The 24,774-nt window shown below is 34.1% G+C and overlaps 1 protein-coding gene across 1 annotated transcript; it reads right to left on the bottom strand.

Moving 5' to 3' along the window:
- Positions 1-213: 213 nt before the first annotated feature.
- Positions 214-23,346, bottom strand: Smp_008220 (hypothetical protein; the record flags this gene model as incomplete). Its single annotated transcript, XM_018794435.1, has 10 exons — positions 214-678; positions 1,648-1,870; positions 4,249-4,292; positions 6,477-6,913; positions 8,890-9,021; positions 10,482-10,541; positions 18,832-18,956; positions 19,961-20,065; positions 22,223-22,401; positions 23,185-23,346. 10 exons carry the CDS (start codon positions 23,344-23,346, stop codon positions 661-663), a joined length of 1,485 nt encoding a protein of 494 aa, XP_018648848.1. The 3' UTR covers positions 214-660.
- Positions 23,347-24,774: the final 1,428 nt, after the last annotated feature.

The raw sequence follows: 24,774 nt of genomic DNA on the forward strand, positions 1-24,774 counted from the left end.
AATATATACATAACGGCAGACTTTATGAACTCTTGAAATAATAACGACAAGAGCTTAGTGATCAGTGTAAAAGCAAGATTTTGATAAGCTGAACATGAAGGGTATACGATCAATTGTGGGAGGCGGGTAATCGGGTTTAAAAAAAGCCATCAATTACAGCAATGAAGAGAAATTCCGTGTAACTTACTTTTAGAATAAAATATAACTTGAATTCACTTTAAAACAGTCTTCTAATTTACATTTTCCTAAAAATATCTACACTGATTACATTGAAGAGGGTAATGTCTAACTAATGCATGCATAAAAACAGCATTACAAAGAGAATGATTGTTCTCACTAGCGATAATATTTACGGAGTAGTTTGTACACAAAATATACACATCGAGAAATGAGAATTTCAACAAGAAGGAAATTAAACAAAGTCAAACTGGATAGATTGGAATAGAAATAATAATAAAATATTAGCCGATAAATAAAAAATATCACTGCTGGTAGTCAATAAGAATCAAAATTATATCAGTAAAAAGAAAAAAATTAATTTGCTACGCGGGTTTACAAGTAAGGTTTGTCAATAAGTTGTTTTCACAATGCGACATCATTTTGTCTCCAGGTGAAGTGGTAGATAACATAGGCTTATATATACGTATAACACTATGTTTTTCACAATACTGGAGGTACCTGTGAAAAGGAAGAAATTCATGAAGTGTACAAAGATTTAAGAAAACTTATGTATAATATTTCACCTTCGTAAAAATTGAGTGGAGGCGTTAGAGAAATGAAACCGATAGAGAATGGCTGGTGCACGATGTATATGCTATGAACACACAACATATAGGAAATGTCTAATTGTAAGCAAAACAGACAATGGGCAAATAGGATTCCCACTAAAATCAATTAAATTATGATATGTTGATACGTAATAAAGTATAACAAAACAAACTCAAAGAAAAGGATTTTAAAGATCATATGAATAAGTGGGAAAATTGAGATAAGTTTATACGGTGAATCGACTGGAAATTTCCGCTACTTTCTTCAAATACTTCATATAGTGAGCTAAAACATGTTCTCAGTAAACATAATTAATAACGTCATTAATACTATGGTATCATATACCATCTCGGTGATACACTAACATTCCGGGTTTATACTCTCGGCCTTGAAATACAGTTTACGTGTGATGTTATGCAAAAATACTTTTTATAAGTACAACGTTAGAAATCTAGTAATTAATAAGCAAATAAAGTTATGCCTGACATTTAACAATACATAATTAATTCTCTATTTCATGATGACGATTCACTAATGATGAACTTTTCATGGTCTAATTAGCAAGTCTATGAATTGTATACCCCAACCACTTATGAACAGATATAAAATAATGTTAAAGATTACTAAACATTAGCCCATCTTGATAAGGGTATCAGGAAACTACATTTTGTCAACGTCTTAGCTTATTTGTATGACATCATCGAAATTCAAAATGGATGAAATATTCGAAAGCGAAATGTCATACAAAAAAGTACAGGTATAACATACACTGGATTGCACTAAAATATTTACAATGAGTACTTCATGGAAAACCAGGAGAAACATGTTTTGAATAAAAGAAGGGGTAAAAAAAGTGAACATTTACAGAAATAATTTTACCTTAGGTATCACTGAACTCTCATCATCTTTTGCAAGTGAATTTGTAGATTCTGTACTATTGGATTGTGTAATCGTAGATCTGATGATTTGTTCAGATGAAACAAGTTCATCACTTGGACTGATTGAATTCAACTCAATTTCGTCTGTGATTGCTCTTGTGCTCAAAATCTCATCACCACTAGTCTTATAATTACTCAAATTTTGTGAAACATCACTATCTACCCTGTGTTAAAAAGTAAAGAATTATCCTTAGGTAATAAGTAACTGTAGTTATTAATGAAAATTTTCTCTGACATGTTATAAAAGCTGAGTTAAGAGTCTCCACGAAAAAACGCAAATTAAATATTGCATTGAACGGTGAATAAAATGATAATAATATAAAAAAATGAACTAATTAGATAGACTATTTTTCATCAACACATTCTTGAACTTCCCTTAGATTTCGGGTTCTAAAATTATCTTATACTTGTCTCTCCGTGAGTTTATCCTATTCTCTCGAATTAAAGTGTCTACACCCTAATCTTTTCGATCACCACCACTACCACTACTACTACCGATACCGTTACTACTTCTAATAATCTGGATATTGTCTTAATAATTTTATCGCTCTGTGCCGAAATGGTGTGGTGGTTTGGACAGATGCACATATATGCCTGATTTTATGTTAATGAGGATTAACGGACATTTAAAGATTTAAAGCATTCATTGAAAATCAAGTTTATCCAAGTAAAATTATGACATTGACCAATTTCAATTTTGTTTCCATAAAAATCCCTAGCAATATTTAGAAAGGTCAATAAATACATACTTCATTTAAATATGAGTTCACTGAAATATTTTAAACACGAGCTTCATTCCAATACTATTAAATTATTTTATGCCTTTCGGTCATAGGAAGCATCTATTGATAAAAAACTTTAAGGTTTAAATAAATTGGCTCTCAAACCATATTAAAGCCAAACATTAAATAGTTATTGACTACTGTGAGTAATTATGAAGTTAGTTGCACAGTATGAAGTAGATATAGTAAGTCAGATTGGTGAGGCTACAAGGTTCCACTGATTGAGGCAGTTGGGATATATAAATGGCATGCCTAATCATCACTTATCCCAATGCTCAGTGACAGATGACGTAGGAGCAGACAGGGAGAGAACTAAGAGTTAACATGAAATCAATCCATGAAACCACTAACCATTGGGTTAAACCATATAGGTTGATGCAGGCTTTCTGTCTAGGGCCCTCCAAATAATCGGTATCTAAAGTTAGAAATTTGGTGTGACACGGTATGAAGTCAGTTGGTCGCATATATACTCATTTTTTGTCTTTCACATTGACAACAAATAACCGACTTAGATACAAAACCATCTCAAGCAATTTCACTTATTAAAAAAAAAATCCAATTTTATCGTCATTCATTGATGATAAAGTCTATGAAATATAAACACTTATTGCCTCTTAGTATCAGCGAGTATATTTTGTCTACTGGATAGGCACTTCAAGAAAACAGCTCAAAATAAAGTCTTGTTAGAGTAATGAGAAGACGGAGTTGATCTGAAAAAATGTGATGTATTCGCATTACACATTTCGAATAATCTGGTCATATGTATACTTGTTAAGACATTCATAAAAACTAGTAAAGGTGATGGCTGAAAATAAGGGAGAGAAAAAATTAATGTAAAACGGAAATAATAGAAAACTGTCGTCACCATAGGCCATGAAATGGCTTAGTCCTGAGTGCTGTTAGGGGTATGAGGGCAGTTACCACTTCCCGGTTGCCCACACCGTGGAAGGGTCTTCTAGAGGTACTGAAAAGGAAATTGGGTTAGAAGTGATCTTAATGACCTGAGAGCGTGAACGCAGTGCCCAAGGGACAACTGCTTGAGGTCGGTCACACACGACCTTTTTGTGAGTAGTTTTTGTGTTAGCTCCGTTCTTCAAAAAAACCTTACCGCCGGAGACGGATATCCGTGGGATAAGGCGAGGTGTGCATTTTTAGGGTCAACCTATTCTAACCCCACCCCTCCTCGTGGGAAGGCAGCATCGCTGTTATGCTGGTTGTCTGAAGGAAACACCTTACTGCCGTCACACCTCTGTACAGTCAGCAGTACGACTTTGCCTTTGGTTTGCTGCTTTTAGTCTTACCGCTGTTTAACCGACCTGTCTGGCATAGTAGGACCTTGAGGAACGATTGTTCCAGCCAGTATAGCTCGGTTGATTCATCACGATAGGCAAGCCCGACCACCACGTCAAGGTAGCAGCAACGGTCGGGATGAAATGGCTTAAGGATTACCAGGGTAGATTCAAGGTTATAATTGATTGTTTCTACACACATAAAGGAAGTTTGAGTATTCTGATAAGTAAGGGTTCTTTTTCTAAACTTCGGAATGCGCCCTTGATAATTGCTATACGTTTTGAAAGTTATTGTTAGTGTCAACTCCATGGTACATTACATGTTTAATTATAGATGAACATTTTTTGTAGATCAACTCCATCTTCTGATTGTTCCATCAAAATTTATAGAAGGGACTATGTTTTAAAATAAAGCGTTTTGTTTTTAAGGAACAACAATGTAATACAACACAACTACTCATATAAACTTACCGTGTTAGATCATGTTTATTTACATCGAGAGGTGTATCAGAATTCTAAAGTATAAATCATAACAAAGCGGAAATAAAAATTTTTATTTTATACACTGCAAGATTCACATAGATAACGAAATTAGTCAAACATGGAAAGAGAAAAAAAGGAGAATTAACATCAATTGACTTTCTCACGCAAAAATTAAACGAGAAAAGAAAAAAAACTTACAAAAAACAATCAAACATAATAAAACTACCTTCTCCTTTTTATTTAAACAACTATTTTTCTATTTTTTTTTGTTTTGAAAAATAAAGGCAGTTAAGGATAACTGTTACATTGAATTATTGATATTTTAGTCCTAATATGATAGAACAAACCCCACCCATTTTTCCCCCATGATAAAATAATAATAATAATAACCATCGTTATTACATTAATGGGAATATAAATCGACATTTATTCTAATGAAAAAGTACATATATGCAATATAATCGATTAATCTTTGTATAGCATAAAATAGACAATCTATTCACAGTGAGAAAAAAAACTAATTTCGAAAATATTTTCGTTTACTCTTTTTTAGAAAAAAATTTAGACATTTGAGTTTCGTATATTGGATAAAGATGAGGAATTTCAAACTAAAAACAAACAACAGTTCAGTACTTCATGATTTTCGATTATTCCTTTCGAAAACTAATGAATAACTTAAATTAGAGCTTACATGAAACTTAGGTCATCTAGTAACCTAGAGTTGGATATATGAAACCAGGAAGGAGCTACATTCGTTGAATAGGTCTAAAGAAGGAATACATACAGCAAATTTTAGGTCTTTTTTTTTTTAAAAAAAGACAATAGCAATATCACCAATATAGTACCTTTTAGAGATTGCTGTAATATGATCTAACGACAAACACAAACACAAATACTAAATAGGCTCAGAATATTAGGATCGTTAACAAAATGTCACGCATATCACAAGGATGTCATATATGACTTCTGTAAATAAAGGTTAGTTCTTTCTTGCTGCGATAAACGCGAACACAGTTTTAAATTAGTATTTAGCATGACATTAGTTACTTTCTAGTCAGATATTCTATCGCAGAGTCGTATCTGACTATTATATATATCGAGTTATTCAACTTTTGTTTATCTTTCTTAAGCTTCATGCCTTTTTCTCAACAGTTACCATTTTTGAGTTAAATCGTAAGGGATTATTGTTGAAGAGTTGTATGTGTCAATTGCCATCTTATCAAGTTTGTAGTAGATTCCTTACGTATAAGAATAATCTTGATCATCCCCATCGGACAAGCCGAGAGTGAGAAGGCAGCAGCAACAAACAAAACACAAGCTGAAGCACTGAGCTCAAAAAAAAAAGTACCTGAAAAGACGTTGTACATCCACCTAAGAAGATTTTAGGAGAAAAAACAAATGCCAACAGACTGGATATAGGGATACCTCATCGAGATACCCAAGAAAGATGACCTTAGAAAGTGTGATGACCACGAAGGCATCGCACTACTGTCAGTAACAGGGACAGTTTTCAAAACTGAATAAAAGATTTAGTAAACGTCCAACTTCTAGACCATAACGTTGGCTTTCGTAAGAATCGATCATGTGCCGATCAGATCTTGACATTACGGATCATTTTTAAGGAATTAACTGAATGGAATTTGTCACTACACATCAACTCCCTTGACTATGAGAAGGCATTTGAACGCGTGCAGAGGAAAACCTTTTGGAGCTTCCGTGGGAAGATCGTCAACATCATACGGAATTCTTACGATACGCTACACTGTAAAGTCGTTCATGAAGGGTGGCTCACAGATGCTCGACAGTCTAGAGAATAGCTTAGAGTTGCACCTGTAGGAAATTGCTTCCTACAGCCTATGCTCCACAAAGGATAACAGGAGTACGTAAGTGAGCAGATTGAACGGAACAAATCACGCAATAGAATATCATTAAAAGGTAAACCTCTAGTATAACAGAGCCATTAAATAGAGTGTATAATATTAGAATAGAATTTTTCTGCATGATTACTTAGTGGATAAACTAAACTGATTTTTTTGAATAACATCACAGGAAAAACTCAAATACTAATCGAGGATCAATTTAATGACTACACTAAACGTAAAAATTAGATGGCTAAATTTGTTGAAGTTTACCGTATGCAACTCAAATAACAAATAAAAGCAAATAAATTGCGAACAGTGTTAAGTATAAGTCAAGAGAGTTAAATATATACTTACTTTGCCTAGGGACGATAAATATACCGGATTATCTTGTTGTATACTTTCTGATATGAAATTAGACTTTGGAATTGAAGGTAGACATTCTTTTCCACCAGAAAATATTTTATTATTAGAAATAGTTTGTGGTCTAACTGAACAAATACTACTGCTATGATTGGCTAAATCACCTGTTACAACTGGTTGATCGGATGATTTCCCAGTGGATGGTAAAGACAAAACAACTTTACTACTTGTAGTATATGGCCCATTTGATTGACTCTGTGATGACATTTCAGCAATATCTTCTTTTTCACATAAATCGATGCAATTAATACTACAGAATAAATTTTTCTTTTTACTTTGATCCGCATTATTAGATATTTGATTTTCAGTAGATGGGTTAGATTTTTGACGTTGTAAAACTATAAATTCATATGTTGTCATACCTTTTATATCTGAAATACATGAGAGAAAAATATGGTAATTAAGAAAGTTGAAAACAATATTTATTATCCATCTCATTATAAAACTGAATATGAATGATGTAAACCACAGGTTGGCGCTTTAGAGTTCAACTTCCAACTAGCCAAACACAACTTCGAGAAATCACTTTATTTACATCGATTGGAACAGTGGAATATTATCTGTTTCTAGTCCACTATGCTAAAACGGGTTATTAGTTTTGTTCATCAGATAGATTTTAATTGTTTATTTTGATAGCAATCAAACTGGTCTAAGAAACTTTATTTTCAACCACAATTTCAGGACTATTTTTTGGCATATCTTGTAAAAATAATATTAAAAAAGCGCGAGCAACAGTGAGCACAAATTATTCATGAGAATCTAAGGACTATAACGATATGACTGAAGTCTACTTTTCTCTTTTTGATAACAGTTAGTTGTTGAGAAAGTAATTTAATGCATTAAATCAAGTGTCTAAGGAGAACATGTAGTGATCGACTGTACATTGTTAAAATAAGATTTCGCCGTAAAATTTTTTAACAGAAAAGTATTCATGGGAGAATTTGCACTGTTAACTTTAGTTGCTAGTTATTTAACAGACGAAGCGACTTAAATTTAGTCACGAAACGTCAGAAATACAATTTTTCTACTTATTGGGATATAACGAAAATATACTTATTAACTTTCTACCCAATACTCAGTTTATTTAAAACGACCAAGTCCATCCTTGGTATTGATACCTAAAAAATAAATTGCCGCTCAATTGATTAGTTACTGCAAAATTTCACATTAATGGCACAAAATCTTTCATTTCGGAATGTGCAACGGGTATGAGCAACCTTTAGGTCCATTACTAGTTGCTGTTATTGATCATGGAAACAATCTGCTCCGTTCTACCATACAGCTGTGGAAAAATGGTCTTTAAAAATAGAGGATATTCGTACGTAACTAGTATTCGATCATAGATACCGTCAAAGCATTGCTCTTATATTTTGGGACCATCGAGTAAGCGATTTTGGGGTCAGACACAGAATACTAGGTAAAGATTACAAGTTCATTGACGAGATAGAGAATCTTCATTGACTGAGATGGTTAAAACCTGTATTACTTGTACTCATACACTAACTACCTTGACGTGCGATGATATCCTGTGTAGGAATATGTTGAGAGAAAACTATGGACAGCTAAACCAACACACAAAGACACTGTTTCTTCGACTCAGAGCCTTGTAGGTGGATGCCAACTACATAGTTGTGGTCCTTATGATTATCGTTATGATATGAATGACATGACTCAGAATCGTTCACAATAGTGCAGTTGCATTCACTCCCTGTCTTCCCATAAATTTTTGAAATCTATTTTACTAATTTACATTTATTCGACTCGTATCCTGGATGCATAATCTTTTCGATTACCACTAATACTGTTATTGCCTCTATTACTCTAGAATTTGTCCTTACGATTTCATTTTGCTTTACTAATGAGGTCTGGTAACTTGAACCAATGTACAAAAGTGCCAGGATCTACGTTGAGTATGACTGACTGACAGACTTATGTCATCAGTGCCGAGTTCTTTCAAACCGACAATCATGTAACGCTATAGGCACGAAAATTACAGCTGCTTACGCGGTCTACGGTATACAATTATTCACACTTAACGTCAAATTAATATCTTCCGATGTCCTTAGTTTGTTTTCAAGCCGTATACTGCTGTTGGTTTCTTGGCACGGTCTGCTTAACCTTCTTCTAATAGCTGAAATTCCAAGAACAGGTAGTTTGACAATTACAGTCAACAGAACGCAAGGTCAGAACCAAGGACGATATTCAAATGTCAGGATAAGTATACAATAGCCAAAAAGCCCTGAGGTGGAGAGCTAAGAGTAAGGGAAAAAACGGGAGAAATGAGTGTTCCGTCCTCGACAAATGCTACGAAAACAGAACGAGAACACGTAACACACTATAAACTTACATAAGTATATATGAAAGATTATTAGATGCACCAAAAAAGCATCAATGCAAAAAGTAAATAAACATCCAACAATAACGATTATAAAGAAAACCAATCCAGATGAATTTAAACCGAATATGCGGAAAACTCCATCTATGAATCCCAATGTTAAAATAGGAAGTCAGTAACCAGTTAAGAAAAGAAATATACATGAAATAAACACATAAACTATAAGTATGATGGCATAAAAATTGAGTGTATTTAAAAACAATGATAAAAATATTTATTTGGAGGGTCCGCTAAGACTTAGCACATATGCAGTGAACCTTCACTTTAAGAAAAAGCAAGTGGCCATAAACCACGATAACAGTCAAGTGAAAAGTATTTTTAAATAGGTCAGTCAATCAACCTGATAATTAGCAGCTATCAAGTACAAAGGCTAGGGAAAAATATTCGGAAAACTTTAATATAAATGCTCCGGTTTTTAATGAATAACTGTATAAAGTAAACAAGAAAAACCCAATCTCATAGGATGACTATTTATTAGCAATTGTTTTCACTAAGATTAAGTAAACCATGAAAGAGAAATGCATTGGATTGAAGATATCTTATTCAGCACATTTTCATAACTCAATATATTTGCCAGGTCATCCCTCTAAGAGAGTGGCAGGGTTTTCAAATACATAAAGATGTAAACTACAAATAGGTTTAATTGCTGGCATATAAAAACAGCTATAAGGACGACTATCTGATGGATAAGATCTCTCAAGGAGTTCAAAGAGACTTGGAATGTTTACCGACCACTGAGAAAGCATACTAAATAGTGGAGATATCGTGCAAGAAATAGCATTACCTATGTCCTGGTGCTAATCCTAAACTCACAAATGATTGATTTTATTTTTGTTTTCAACCCTGACGCCAAAGAGTTACGGCATTAAAATTACATTTAATAAGGTAAAAACTTGATGGGTTCTAACACAAATAATCGCAGCCTATATATGCCTTCCACTTTCATAAGATGCATTTCACAGTTATAGTGATAGAGTGACCTATTGAACTAAATGCTCGCTATCCAATATATATATATATATAAACAAACCTAGGAACTGTTACAGATGTGTGTTAGTTCTACTTAGCACACTCCCTATCAGTGTGGTAGCTCATATTTGGACCCTTGGGAACAAATAAATTTAGATACTGCAAAGTTCTTTTGTTGATGAATTTCACAAATCAGAAAATAAACAAACGGTTAAATATACTTGACCGCCTAATATAAACACACCCAGAAGTTAACTGATAGAACTGAAAGACGTTTGCTCATATAGTGATAACACGAGTATGATATTTGCTAAAATAGTTAAAGGACAGTCAGATGTTGTAAATTGTTTGAACAGTCAGTTGAATTATTCCAAACTATAGTCAGAGAGTCCGATTAATACAGAACTTCGAGATAATTTATTGAATATTGAAAACATGTGTGATACATGTCAACAGTCAAGATTTTGTATTTGAAATAATAATACTAAAACAAACCAGAAGATGAGATTAGAGGACCGGGTTTTTACGAATATCACAGTTAGGAGGAATACAATTATACCAAAAACAGAACTTACCATCGGTTATTAAATAATTTAGATGTTCAATGGTTCCGTTGGTGAATGTTTGCCAGTAATCTGATAAGACAAGAAAGCAGTAACGAAAAATGTATGATAAATAATTCAATAACCGATCATATATTTTTACTACTTTCTTTTTAACACAGAAACAATAATTAGATAAAATGAGGTACAAAACAACAGCTGATATTTTTGTGGAAGGGAAAAAGTAACCTAACCATAAAACTATAGAGGAAACGAAGATAAATAAAAACAGAGTAGAAGTAGATATTACTTCGATTTAGTTATCATGTTACTATTTATGTAAAAGAGAGACGCAAAACACTAAACAATAGTTATCGATTATGACTTGAAGTCTCACTTTAAACTACTGAGTTGAGTAATTTTTCCGATCTCACCAGAGGGAATCGTGACGAAAACTTGATAAAGATTCATTCAACCTAGAATGATATCACAAAATAATCTCTTTATTAACGAATAACTAAACCAACAGTCGGCACGAAAAATATCGAAGTGAATATGTAAACATATCAGGTCCTCAGAAGTTAATGTCTGAAGATGACTTCGAAGGTTGATTACCAAATACATTGCCAAAACTTGGGATAATACATTTGGTATTGACACTGAATGCGAGTGATCATAAAAAGACAGCAACAATTAAATGCGCAGAATCACCCAACATTTTTAGATGAGAAAGGTTAGGTTTTAAAACCATAGATTATACCTAATGCAACCCTGTGTATCAATCCACTTTACAGTTGGAATAAAATGATGACATCAAATGCTATCCCTCATAATCCATTACGTTGATCCGGCGTTTGCTATATGAAAAATGAATTTGTAAATTTAAACTTGTTTTATACTTGCTCTACACTGTAAGCATAACATTATCCAACATGGTGAATATTAGTCTAGTGCCTTTAGAAAGAGGAAAATCTGAACTAATAGTGTTTCAGTTCATACCCCCACAACAAATATCACTGATAGAGTAGCTCAATATAAACTCGCTCTGACACTTTCTATCAACAATTGGCATGTTAACTATTGAATACATACAGATGAATTGACTCAAGCAACAAATAATAACATAAAGTAATAAATATTTAGCATAGATATAGATGTCAATATATTTTGAATTGAGGTTGTATTAATACAAACCAGAACAAATAGGTGCAATGAATTAAATTTAATAATGACTAAAAAGTTTATACTTATAGGTTTAATGAACCCTTAAGAAATTTTTATTTTATTGCTTAAATATGATGTTGAGTTAAAGCATTTGTGAGTAAGGAAACTGAAAACTGTATTTGGCAGAAATAATAAATATCTACAATTAACAAGTACGGTTATTTAATTGACAAATTATATATACAAATGTATAAATATTCATGTTATAATATGTATGAATGATTATATCATACATTCGATCTTTGACGATGATTAACTAATAATTAATACACATCACTTGTATTTACTAAATAGGTGACCTAGGTCAACATTTCATCTCCATATGAATGATTTAATCATATTTTATACTTGCTTGACTGTTACAGTGGAGAATTATATTGTACGTTACTATACAATTATTGAAATTTGTCACAGTGAACACTGGTTACCAAAACCAAAATATTGATGTGAAGCTCACAGCTGGATTTAGAGTGAAATACATTATAACTGGTCAACAAAAAAAGTTGATTCTACTCAATAATAATAGCATACTTTTATACGTTATTAGAATTTATAAATAGTATGAATTATTGCCATGTAATGAAATCTGAAAGTTAATGAGGACTCAATGGACTTAGCTATTGAGATATCGATCAGTCTTCTGTCTGTTATGATAACCATAAGAATATCTAGCAATTACAATGTGCTTTCACAAAAATTCAATTAAGTAGTTTTTAAACAAATCAGTGATGTGATTATAGAGACGACGTATTATGTTCATCTGAATAGTTATAAACACAGTGTTACGACTAAAATAGTGAAAATGCTTAAGAATAAAATCAATTTTATAGAAAGTCTATGCAAGTAGTTATTTAATCATAAACAATGTAGGACCTGGTGTATTGGGTTTCAATTGGCAGTCTTCTATCAGTACAAAAACCAGAAATTAACAGGGTTAGAGCTGAATATTTAGGATTAATGAAGTAATGATGATTTCTTCATTCACCATCTTTAACTTTGATAATTTTTGCGGCTTACAAAAACCCTCAGTAATTTATCAAAATCCTCTACATTATCAACAATAAAACTATTTTCTGATTTAAAAATATCTTCAATAGATTATATTAGTTAATTCATAAATTTCTACATTTATGATATCATAGATTAAAACAAAGAAACTCCACACAATAAAACAAACACTACGGTAAAAAGAATTAGCATGAACTTCGAAGAATATGTGCAGACGGTAAGACATATTTACATATGTAAATTAAATTCAAATATTCAGCAAATGTTGGGTTGTTATGGGCCGAAACTTATTAATTTGTTTGACCTGCATATCGTTTACAATCAGTTTTCAGAATTCTTTGCAATGAACCAACTTTTCAAAATAATCTTCGACAAATCAATGTAATCATAAATAAACTGCTAAAGTGAATGAGACTATCCGTTGAAAATAACCATTCATTGTAAACTATATTATGCATAAGAAAATAGAATGTTAAAACAAAAATTAACTGTCTCATTTCACAATATAATTGACCCATTAATAATCCGACTAACTTTATGCGCTATTTACACTTTAAATTCAGGAAATTATCGACAACTTAAAAATGTCAGGAAGTTTAAGAGAAAAAGCCTATGAAGTCTATGTCAATCGAATTATTTGTTGTTAGTATTCGTTATAGTAAGCAGGCAATATGATCATACCATGTCATATTAAATAATAATCTTATGATTACGTATGCCAATAAAAATTAGCAGTTAACTATCACTAAACAATGATGAATAGGCGTGGCTTTTCACTAAAACATTTTGTATACTACAATTAAGGGAGTTTATACGCGTAGTGAATTGTTGTGAATAAAACAAATTATACCTACTCTAACCACAATTAATAATAGGAATAAGAATGTTTTCTCTCCTTGCATATACCTTTTAAGTCTGTTATTGACTAAATATTTCAATGATTGCTTTGCTTTCCTTTAGATACTACAAATCACACACAAACAACTTTATCGATAGACTTAATGACTAAACTTTGATTTAGCTGGACAGTTAAACAGCACAAAACATATTTTATCAATGAAGAAAATTCCATGAACCAAATGTAGACAAGCAATCACAGAACATAATGAATTTGAATACAGTCAACTAATGGAATTGAACGAATAAATGATTTACATTCAACTACAAAATCAGTGCAGCAAACAATCACGCATGTAAAATGACTGCGATTAACATTTGCATTTCATACGTCCAAAAACCAATGATAATTTCTGCATCAATTAAATCCTGATAACGGTTGTAGGTATATAATTCTAAGTCATAAATACAATTATGACTCTTAACATATGAATAGGCATTTACAGACAAAGAACGCTGCTCCGAAGTTTTTATAGTATAACTCCTGGTTTTAACCGTCATATGAAAAAAAATTAACCCCCATGACACTATATAGATACTAATTTCAAAAATCAAGTTCACAAGTCCTAATGCATACATTTCAGAAAGTAACACTAACTTTATGTTTCACAGATTACTCATGAAAATTAATAGGAAATATAAATACGAGGTTATAGAATCATATGATTGTCTATTTACCAAAGTATATTTAAAAAACTTAGACAATGAAAAAGTATTGAGAATAAGTTTGATTTAATATAGTTTACACTACAACTAAGTAACTAGTTTCCATTTTTTTTGTGATGAACTCCATGTCAGAATTAACGATAACGAAGTTTAAGTACCGTGATATTTGTTTATCTCTAGATATCGGCGGCAATTAAACCTCTCGTTAAATGTGAGTCAGTCAACACCATATAATCAGCATAAGTGTTATGATATCCAACTTCTAGTGTTGTGTTAATTTTGGACTTAAATCACCATCATAGTACTTAGTTCAACATTGGTTTACAAAACTAAACTGGTCTCTGATACAATTTACGAATTAAACGGTTGGAAATATAAATCAGATTGAAAGCTTAAAAATTCTTCCGAGTAAAGTGGTAGTAATATCATAAGAAGAAAAAAGAAAATGAAGTGAAAACGGAAAGTGTAAAGAAAAAGATACAAAAAGCCTGTTACTACTGATTCAGAAGTGCTACAGAAACTCGATATTTTTTCAACTTCTGAGTTATAGCTCCAATAAGAATCAGAATTCATTTCACAGCAACAATATTTGCAATTTATGCTTTGTCAACGAGTCCATTTAGGATATTTTTTTGAAACAATCACAATGAGAACGATATTGGTGAATGTTATGTATGGATTTTTACAAGGTCATGTATTTACTTGGTAACTGTTATATGTTGTTAGTCAAAAATAAACAATAAAAACGATTAGGAAAACAAGATGGTAAATATTAGATACCATCATTTGAAATAAACATGTAATTATTTAATCGAACAAACAACGTATTGGTTTATTTGCATTTTATACTGATCACAAGTAGTCAATAGAAATGACTTCAATCCTTATAACTGATGTACATTTGAGACAACAGTAATAAATCCATACTCTGTATACTGACATTTTAATAGGAAAATAATACAACAAATCTAGGAAAATTCATACTGAACTATTCGAATGTGGTATTCTTGTTGTTGTGACTTACGTTGTCAAATGTCACGGAATAAAAGTTTTGATACGAAAACATTTACCAGTATAACTAGTCCAACTGAAGATGTGGACTTAGGCTTCACTGAATAATAGTAACTCTAGCTAACATTTTCTCATTGTCAGCTATAATACGAAAGCCAATGATGAAAATACGTCTTTCAAAGTAAGCAACCCATTAGAAAAGTAAGACGGTTGACAAAAATTAGTAGTAGTCATCTTATGCAGATACGAAAGGAGAATTGTTATTTAAAAACAGTGGGTCTGGTTATATTGATGACTTACAACGCTTTTATTTTTATAAGCGTAAAAAGTAACCTGATTGATATGACAAGCAATAGTTAACCTTAATAAACAAATCTTAATTCCGTAATAGACAGTGGCCTACAAAACTCATATTCTTCAGCCGCTTAAGACATTTAACCATGTTTGTTTTGTGTATATGCATGTTATTGTATTACACAAAAACCCCACTTCGTTGCACAACTGTTTAGTATTTTGATGTTAGCTTACTTCAGGATTTAAGTCAATAACCCGGTTTCGTGAGAAGTTATCATCAAATGGCCTCACTGTATCAGTGCACTCCATCTGTCGATCATCATTTATCAAATCAAGAAGCTATCAGCCGGAAAACTGATTGCACATGCCGAATAAGAGTGATGACCTTATAAAATCTATTTTCATCGTTATTACTAAGAAGATGAATACAAAAATTCACTTCACAAGCAACCGCACTATGCATAAAATACTCAAAGTTCAAGAGCCATAAGCTGAAGACTGTACAAAGTTCATTTCGGAAACGATCATAAAAACAGAATTTTCGTGATAAATCTAATAAGCTTCTGTAGAGGTATGTACATAAACTCCAAAAGAAATTTATTACTATTAAATACGTTAACTTTTTTTCATTTAGGATTTTGGAGTATTTCTTGGGACCGAATTAGTCCATATTAATATTTCATACCATTATTAAAATTTATAAAAATCCAGGAAAAGCATGTGAAAATACCCTGCTTTTATCTTAGTTTTCCTTCATCATACTTATATCAAATGCGGCAACGTAGGATGATAAATATTTACATCATGTCTTAAGTTGTTATTGACTAACATAGCAGGTGTTGTTTACAGATGTATACAGAATTTGTACAAAGTTGATAGGTCACAGTGTTTTCTCATCATTATGTATATATTATAAAAGATCACTGGAAGGCACTTTACGTTGACTAATATTTTTCGAACTCCGCCTGCAGCTCTTCTAGGATTACTGGGGGTCCCAAATGAGAGTAAAGTAAGAGGATTAAATATGGAACCATCAACCTAATCCCATAGAAAACAACCTTTCTGAAAAACAATAGTCAGAATAGTCATTTAAATCATTTACACTCTGCCCTGGGAGTTGAAAAATCTTCATTTCGAACAGTTATGATGCCTCATAATGAAACCCGAGATTCTTCGTAAGTCACGTGGCCGATGTCTCTTCTAAGAATCATGGAGACAGTTAACATAGTACACGGAAAGACCGAACAATGCGGAAGGTTGGAAAAACCATTCAAGTAGCTTCAGAAATGAAAAGATACAACCTGGAGGTGTTCGGAACAAGTGAAACCCATTAGATCCAGACTGGGCAGAAAAGATTAGATTCGGGAGAGATATTGTTGTACTCTTTTCATGAAGAAGAAAATCCTTTGCACATACAAGGAGTAGCACTGATGCTGTCCGAAGAAGCACGAAAAGCACTTATAGGATTGGAATCTCATGGATCCAGGATCATCAAGGTATCCTTCAAAAGAAAAGAGAATGTCACAATGAATGTTATCCAGTCAAGGCACAGGCCGAATACACAGAAGCAAACAAGAGAGCGAAGAGGAGTATTATAGCCGACAAGTAGAAACATGTGGAATACCTAGCAATGACAGAGGAAATAGCTGCAAGACAAGGAAATATGAAGCAACTATATGACACAACGAAAAGATTAGCGGGGAAATATAGTAAAGCATAGAGAACAAGGAAGGCAAACCAATCGTTGAGATTCAGGAGCAGAGAAACAGGTGGATAGAACACTGGAGAATTGTTGAATAGACCAACCCCACTGAACCCATCAGACATCGAAGCGGCACACACAGACCTTCCTATGGATGTCACTCCACCAACGGTCGAAGAAATCAGGATGGCAGGTCATCAGGACCTAATAATATACCAACCAAAGCACTAAAGTCAGACATAGAGGTATCTGCAAAGATGCTCCACGTTCTATTCAGGAAGATTTGTGAGGAAGAACAAGTGCAAACGGACTGGAAAGAAGGATACCTCATCAAGATACCAAAGAATGGAGATCTGAGTAAATGTGAGAACTACAGAGGCATCACACTACTATCAGTACCAGTAAAAGTCTTCAACAGAGTGTTGCTGAACCGGATGAAAGATTCAGTAGACGCCCAGCTTCGAGATCAACAGATCGGATTCCGTAAGGATAGGTCGTGCACAGACTAAATCGCGATACTACGGATCATTCTTAAGCAATCAACTGAATGGAATTCGTCACTACACATCAACTCACTTGACTATGAGAAAGTATTTGATAGAGTAAATAAGAGAGCCTTATGGAACCTTTTTCGACAATGTGGTGTATCTGAGAAGATCGTCAACAGTATACGGGGTTCATACGACGGACTACACTGCAAAGTGGTGTACAGAAGACAGATGCATTCTAAGTGGGGACCGGTATCATACAAGACTTCTTACTATCTCCCTTTCTCTTTCTTCTGGTGGTTGACTGGATTATGAAGACTTACACATCTGACGAGAAGCACAGAATACAATGGACAGTTTGAATAAAACTAGACGATTCGGACCTCGAAGATGACCTAGCGCTTCTATCTCATATAGGTGCAGGTGACGACAGCCAGTGTAGCAGCAGCCTCTGAAGCAGTAGGCCTCAACATAAACAATGGAAAAAGCAACATCCTCAAATAGAACACAAAGAACATCAACTCAATCACACTTGATGGAGAAACTCTGGAAAAGGTGGAAGCTTCCACGAACTTGGGCAGCACCATCGGATCTGATGAAGAGAACTAATACAACCATCATCAAAAAAGTACGAGTATTTATAAACAGTTATCTACGCAAAATGCTCATTGTTCGTTGACCGGATACCATCAGCAACAGCCTATAGTGAGAGAGAACAAACCACCTTCCATATGAAGAGGAAACTAGGAAAAGATGATGGAAGTAGATAGGACATACATTGTGGAAATCAAACTGCATCACGAAGCAAGCGCTAACTTGGAATCCAGAAAGGAAAACGAAAAGAGAGAGACTAAGGCATACATGGTGTCGGGAATAAGAAGCACATATGAAAAGAATGAGTAGCAACTGGAAAAGATTGCCCAGAATAGAGTTAGATGGAGAATCCTGGTGGCTGGTCTATGCTCCTCCACAAGGGGTAACAGACGTAACTAAGTAATAAAATATCTCTCTGTTGAGTATAAAATCTTTATTGTCACTGGGTTATTTATAAACAAGGATTAGATTTATTTTAGCATATGAGATAAGAACTCACTGTGATATGCTTGTATCCAATATCCATATGGACGATCTGAATAATATGCGATAGCCAGGGATAGAGAAAGACTTGTGGATATACTAAGCGACAGACAAGCCATTGTGATTATTCCAGCAAAATATCTATACTCAAATTAAACATATACAGAGGGAAAAATATTGGATTATGGAACGTGATAGCCATTTAACACCGAAAATGAGGAAGGTTTACTTGCATACACAAATGTAAAATAGATGAATTATTTTCCATAAAAATACTAATTTCAGCCAGTTTATAATACATTTAAAATTCAGCCTGCAGGCATTCAGTAAGTCAGCCATCTAATTCTGAAAAACGAGGATGGTGAACAAATATATGAGTATATGAATACATAAACCGATAGTAGATACAACAATTTACTATAAGCAAAGATTTACAAATACATTTCTGGAAAAGTAGGAAGAACAAATGTGTGATATCTTGTGGCCGAGTGGATGCCCTGTTAATGTATAACGTGATAAGACCGCCAATCAGAGAGCAGCGAATTATCGATCGGACCAATGACACACGGAAACCCGTACGAGCAGTCTAGAGTACTTGTCGGTCCTGCTTTCTGCCTAGCCCAGCCAGTTAAGTTCAGAACACCAATAACAGCCTCTGTGGTATGAATCATTATATTTCAAACATACTGAGTTTATATACCAATCAAACTGACCACATCGTACCATAAAATAGGAAAACAACATTTGTACAAGATTCAGTCAAAAGTGGCTGTGAATGTGGGGAACAGTAATTAATAGACTGGGTATAACTCAAGAACGGTAAATCGTATAGTAATAATCTATGGGTTAAAATAAAGCTTATAATGAGAGGGATACGAATAAGAATAGTTCAGTTATTTAGCAATTATACGATAGAAAAATATATGCATAGTGTCGGTTCATGAATAGATCCCAAAGTCACCATTCATTATCTTTATGGGGGCATAACAGTAAGTTGGTCGATAAAAAATGTATACGTGTGGACAGAACAGGAAGTATCTATGTAGACTATTAAAGTAAGACTAATGATTTAGAAAAAATTCGATTCAGGGAATAATTTGGTATCAGTAACTCAAATAGATTACAAAGTTTATGTAAAAACTTACGTATAATTGCGACTACCTATGCAATTATTAAGCCATTTACAATGATGATCAAAATTAGCGATACATTTGTTGCAACTTTTGCAGTGTTTTGTTCGGGAACTTGAGCTGAATAAAAGGAAATAGGTAATTTTTAAGCCAATAAGAAAAAACTCTATTTGTCATATAATATGATATAAATAATCCTATCAATACATTTAGTTTTAGTTATATCAAACATTTTTTCTAGGTTTTCTGTAACAATTTAGTGAAAAATGACTAACTTTTAGACAAAATAGAAGGCTAATATGCGTGAATTAGTACGTATACACATAGTATTCAACGGTAATGTGTTTTGAATATCATCGCCAGAACTATTTGTGAAAAAATAAACATGCATAGTTGAAACTACACGATTAGATGACTCTAATTCATTGTCGGCAACACACAAGATTATGATGAACAGCTTTAATTTGCTATGTCCAGCAAAGGATTGATGGGATTTGTACAGACTGAATTTAATCGACACTTGAAGTAGTTTGGTTTTTTCTAATCTTCTTTGAAAATACATTTCAAAAGATTTACGAACGAGTGCAAACAGACGTGACTTACACGGCAGTTTATATGATTCAGTCAGACAGTCACAACGTAGGACTTCGTACATACGTACATCAGTTCGAGTCGCCATACCACATTAGCACAGAGATGCAGTTGTTCATTCAAATCCCATAGTGGTAGAAGTATTAAGAGTATAAGTATTATGTGAAAGATTAGGGTTTGAAGATGTTATTGAAAGAGTGTAATACAGTGAAATAAATTTGGAAAGAGAGAAAAGGGACATGAAGAATTCAGAAGATCAGAATTTGGGAGAACACAAAGAGTGGATGCACCTGCGCCATTGCAAACGATTTTGAGCCATGTCATTCAAGGTCTCCAACCATCGGTTGCTATCATCTCGCGAATCCCAACCAGGTAGTCTACACCTACCAACATGGCTCAGTCCACTTGTCAGCGACTTCATGGATTTGTGCTACATTTCGTTCTGGCCGCCCCTAGCTTTCTTCTAACTTACTCCTACACCATAAAACATTACTCGTCAGGCCAGTCGGTGGTTGGGCATACGTAACACATGTCCCAGCCATCTCAATTGATAAAGTTTCAATACTTCATCAATCGATCCGCCATCCTTACCTAGTACCCGTTTCCTAACAACTGCATTACTTACTCGGTGGTCTCAGGATATACGAGCAATGCTTCGAAGACATCTATGATCGAAAACTAGTAGCCTAAGAATATCCTCTACTCTTACCTGCCATGTTTTCACTGCCATAAAGTAGGATGGAACGAACTGCTGCACAGTAAACCCGTCCTTTGGCTGCTAGACAAATATCTCGCCTACACCATAAATGATGCAAGTTGGCGAAAGCTATTCGAGCCTTCTGTATCCGTGCTGAGATTTCATTACATACCAGACCACAAGGGCTAATGAGACTCCCGAGATAAGTGAAGAGGTCGACAGCCTCAATTACTTCACTCCCTATCATTAGTTCAGGTGCCGATGCAACCCCATCCTCAAGAAACATTTTGCATTTCGAGAGGGAGAGTCGTATCCAAAATATGCCTGCATTGTTGCTTATATTGGTCAGAAGACTGCATTTTGTCAGCGTTTTCACCAAATAGAACTATGTCATCGGCATATTCCAAGTCAACAAGTGAATCTCCTGGCAGAAGTTCAATTCCTCTAAATTTGGATGAGGGAAGTGTTATTTCCAGTAGCACGTCTACGATAAAGTTTTTTTCTTATACGCACCTTACCTTTTTTTCCGCTTCCCATTATTATTGTTTTGTGTGGCGCATATATATCTGGTGCCCCATTGTACCAATATTTGTGTTCAAATAAATAAAGTGGGCTACTCAACTCCCCAACTTAGGGAGTACAGTACTGACATCACACAGTCTCCCCCGCATCCCCAATACAAATTTAAGGTACTGCATATTACAGAGAGGTAAAAGAAAGAAAAACATCCAACCAACCACAACAGGATCAGTAAAAACAAATTATTCAACTTGGATTGGTTTATATCAGGTAAAACTGTCTTGCACTGTGATAACAGCCTTAATACAACTACCGCTGAGCTCGATGTTTCGAACACAATCGTTAGTTTATGAAGTCATTATTGGGGTCAACATTTTACGGACAGGCCTAATCACCCATCACGAAAAATGAAGACTTAAAAACAACCAGTTAGTAAACATATAAATATCACAGAACCGAAAAATACTTACATTGGCAACTCACACAAATTACAATAAAAGTTCTCAATCACATGTACATGTTTGGGATCTAAAGAGGAAACTTTATTTCCACGCAATTTTTGTTTTTCTCTGACAGCTGTATCAGCTGGATTAATACTCACCGCAATTATATTGAAAACAATATAAGCACCAATACATATGGCATTGATCTAATACATGAGTTAAGGATGGATAGAGTTGATTACAATAACACGATCGTGACAAACCTCGTTATTAAAGACAGGGAGAAGTAATAAGATCATAGAAGTGATACAAAATGGTCCCTAATTGACTATAATCTCTGCACATAACATTTATAACCAAAATAACATACTGAAAGTACCATCTCGAAGTGATTTCACTAGCTAAAATATTTTTTCCTGAACATCACTAACACCATTGTATAGAAACATTTATATAGAACATACAGATATCAACACGCAACCGAAACTTAATCAATGCAGGCAACGATTGCTCACTATATTATCGCTCCTTCATGTCTATTGAAATACTCCACTATTGGCATTTAGTAGATCCAAATAAATGACCAAAGATTTTAAAGTTGGGCTCATTTAGCTGAGATACTTTAACCCATTCAGCATACCAACATCTGCCTATTTCGTTTATTAAACACAGCGTATGCACAAAAACACTCTGATGACAAAATTTTCATATGAATTAACTCCTATCAGCTATTACATACATTTGAAACTACTTTTGAACTCCCCGTGATCATACAAGTAACAACGAAATAGAACAAATGCAATCATAAGAACCAATCGAATACTTCACTTATTTTTCGTCAATCTCATTGTTTTAGGTGACTTTTAGCTTAGTTAATCAGCCCCGGACAGAACACTAGGTAAGCTAAGGAAATTTCTAATGTCATTTGCCACAATGTATATTTGTGGATCGTTACTTACGACAGTTATGGTTGAATATATAAAGGATACAACAAAAAGAGGAATTCTGGCTCGAGTGACAACAGATGGGACAAGTATTCCAAAGTAGATTATTGAGAACATAGCAGTAGCGAACCAGGATAGACATTGTAAAGGATGAATTGGCAACGACCATCCATTGATTCTGCTGGATGATTTCGTGTCTAAACTCATGTAAGCTGTAAATATTTCTGACAAAGTAGATTTTTCATAGTATGGGAACAAACCATATTCACATCGCTAAAGCTGAACCATCAAACATTTATATGAAATGAGTAACTCTATTGCCGTCAAAGTGAATTCCACGAGGAGATGCGTTCCAATTCTCAGCTCAACAAGCTTATATCTAACTGAAACTGACCGAAATAATTGTATCAGACCAAACAATCAGCCAATAATTGTTTACGAAATGGCGTTTCTACCTTACACATAAAAAACTGAAGTTCCCGCCAACATAATCATCTTACGCTCTCCGAGGTCAAGTGCAATGTCCAATATTTTCTAGTGGCGGCTTCCTGAGTAAAAAAACGGCGGGCTGAAATATCTTGACATGAAACAATGACCCACAAAAACGTTTACGTAGAAACCACCATACTGATGAGTTATGTTGTAGGAAAAAAGCCGCATGTTCGCCCAAAATCACTGAGCAGAAATACCAATTTAGTGTTTGCCAAGAGACTACATTTACATTTCATGGCACTTTTTCTCATCATGGGGGGTATAATCCCCGTTCCAGTTCCCTAGAAACTTCAAAGGATGTAATTTCAGTTCATAATAGTGTTGAATATGAAAAATAATTTCCCTTAATACTGAAGATGCCACAGGTATTGTATTTTGGCAACACTTTAACCAGTAACATTTTGTGTAACTGAATCGTGCCCATACAGTGAAATCATAAGACATAAGCGAGGACATTTGAAGATATATTTGATTGGTGATCAATACATCGAGAAGTGACTGATCTAAACTGGCTAGCGTTCGCAGGAGAAGTTGAGCATGGCGTTCCCACTCATGACCTGGTGCGATGCATGACCGAGCGCCTTCAGCTAGGTGAGTGCATTCAAATTTATGTGGTCAGCATCCAATGTCGATCACTTACAGAGCTATTGACTTTGGGGATTTATTTACCGCTAAAACACATTTGAATTGTAGTGGGTAAGTAATGCAGTTGTTAGGAAACGGGTACTAGGTAAGGATGACAAATCGATTGATGAAGTTGAAAATACCACCAGTATTGTAGTTTGGCAACATTTTACCAGTAACACCTTCTATATTCGAATCGTGCCCCACTCAGTTAAAATCAGAAGTCAGACGAGAAGAGGTTGGAAAGATATATTTGATGCGTTATCAATATATCGAGAAGCGTTTGTTCTTAGCTGACTAGTGAATGTAGGAGCTGTGTCCCACACTGAGTCGAAACGTGATCTGGTGCGGATGCATGACCGAAAGCCTCCAGTTAAACAAGTTCACTAAACTAATGTGGTCAGCATTCAATGTCGTACACTTAAAAGCTATTGATTTTGGGGAATTATTTACAGCTACAGATTACTCCCTCCCCCTAGTGAGGTAGTAATGACCCTTCGACGTGGTCAGCCAGAAGTT

This window comes from Schistosoma mansoni, chromosome 1, assembly GCF_000237925.1.
Source record: "Schistosoma mansoni strain Puerto Rico chromosome 1, complete genome".
Lineage (NCBI taxonomy): Eukaryota > Metazoa > Platyhelminthes > Trematoda > Strigeidida > Schistosomatidae > Schistosoma > Schistosoma mansoni.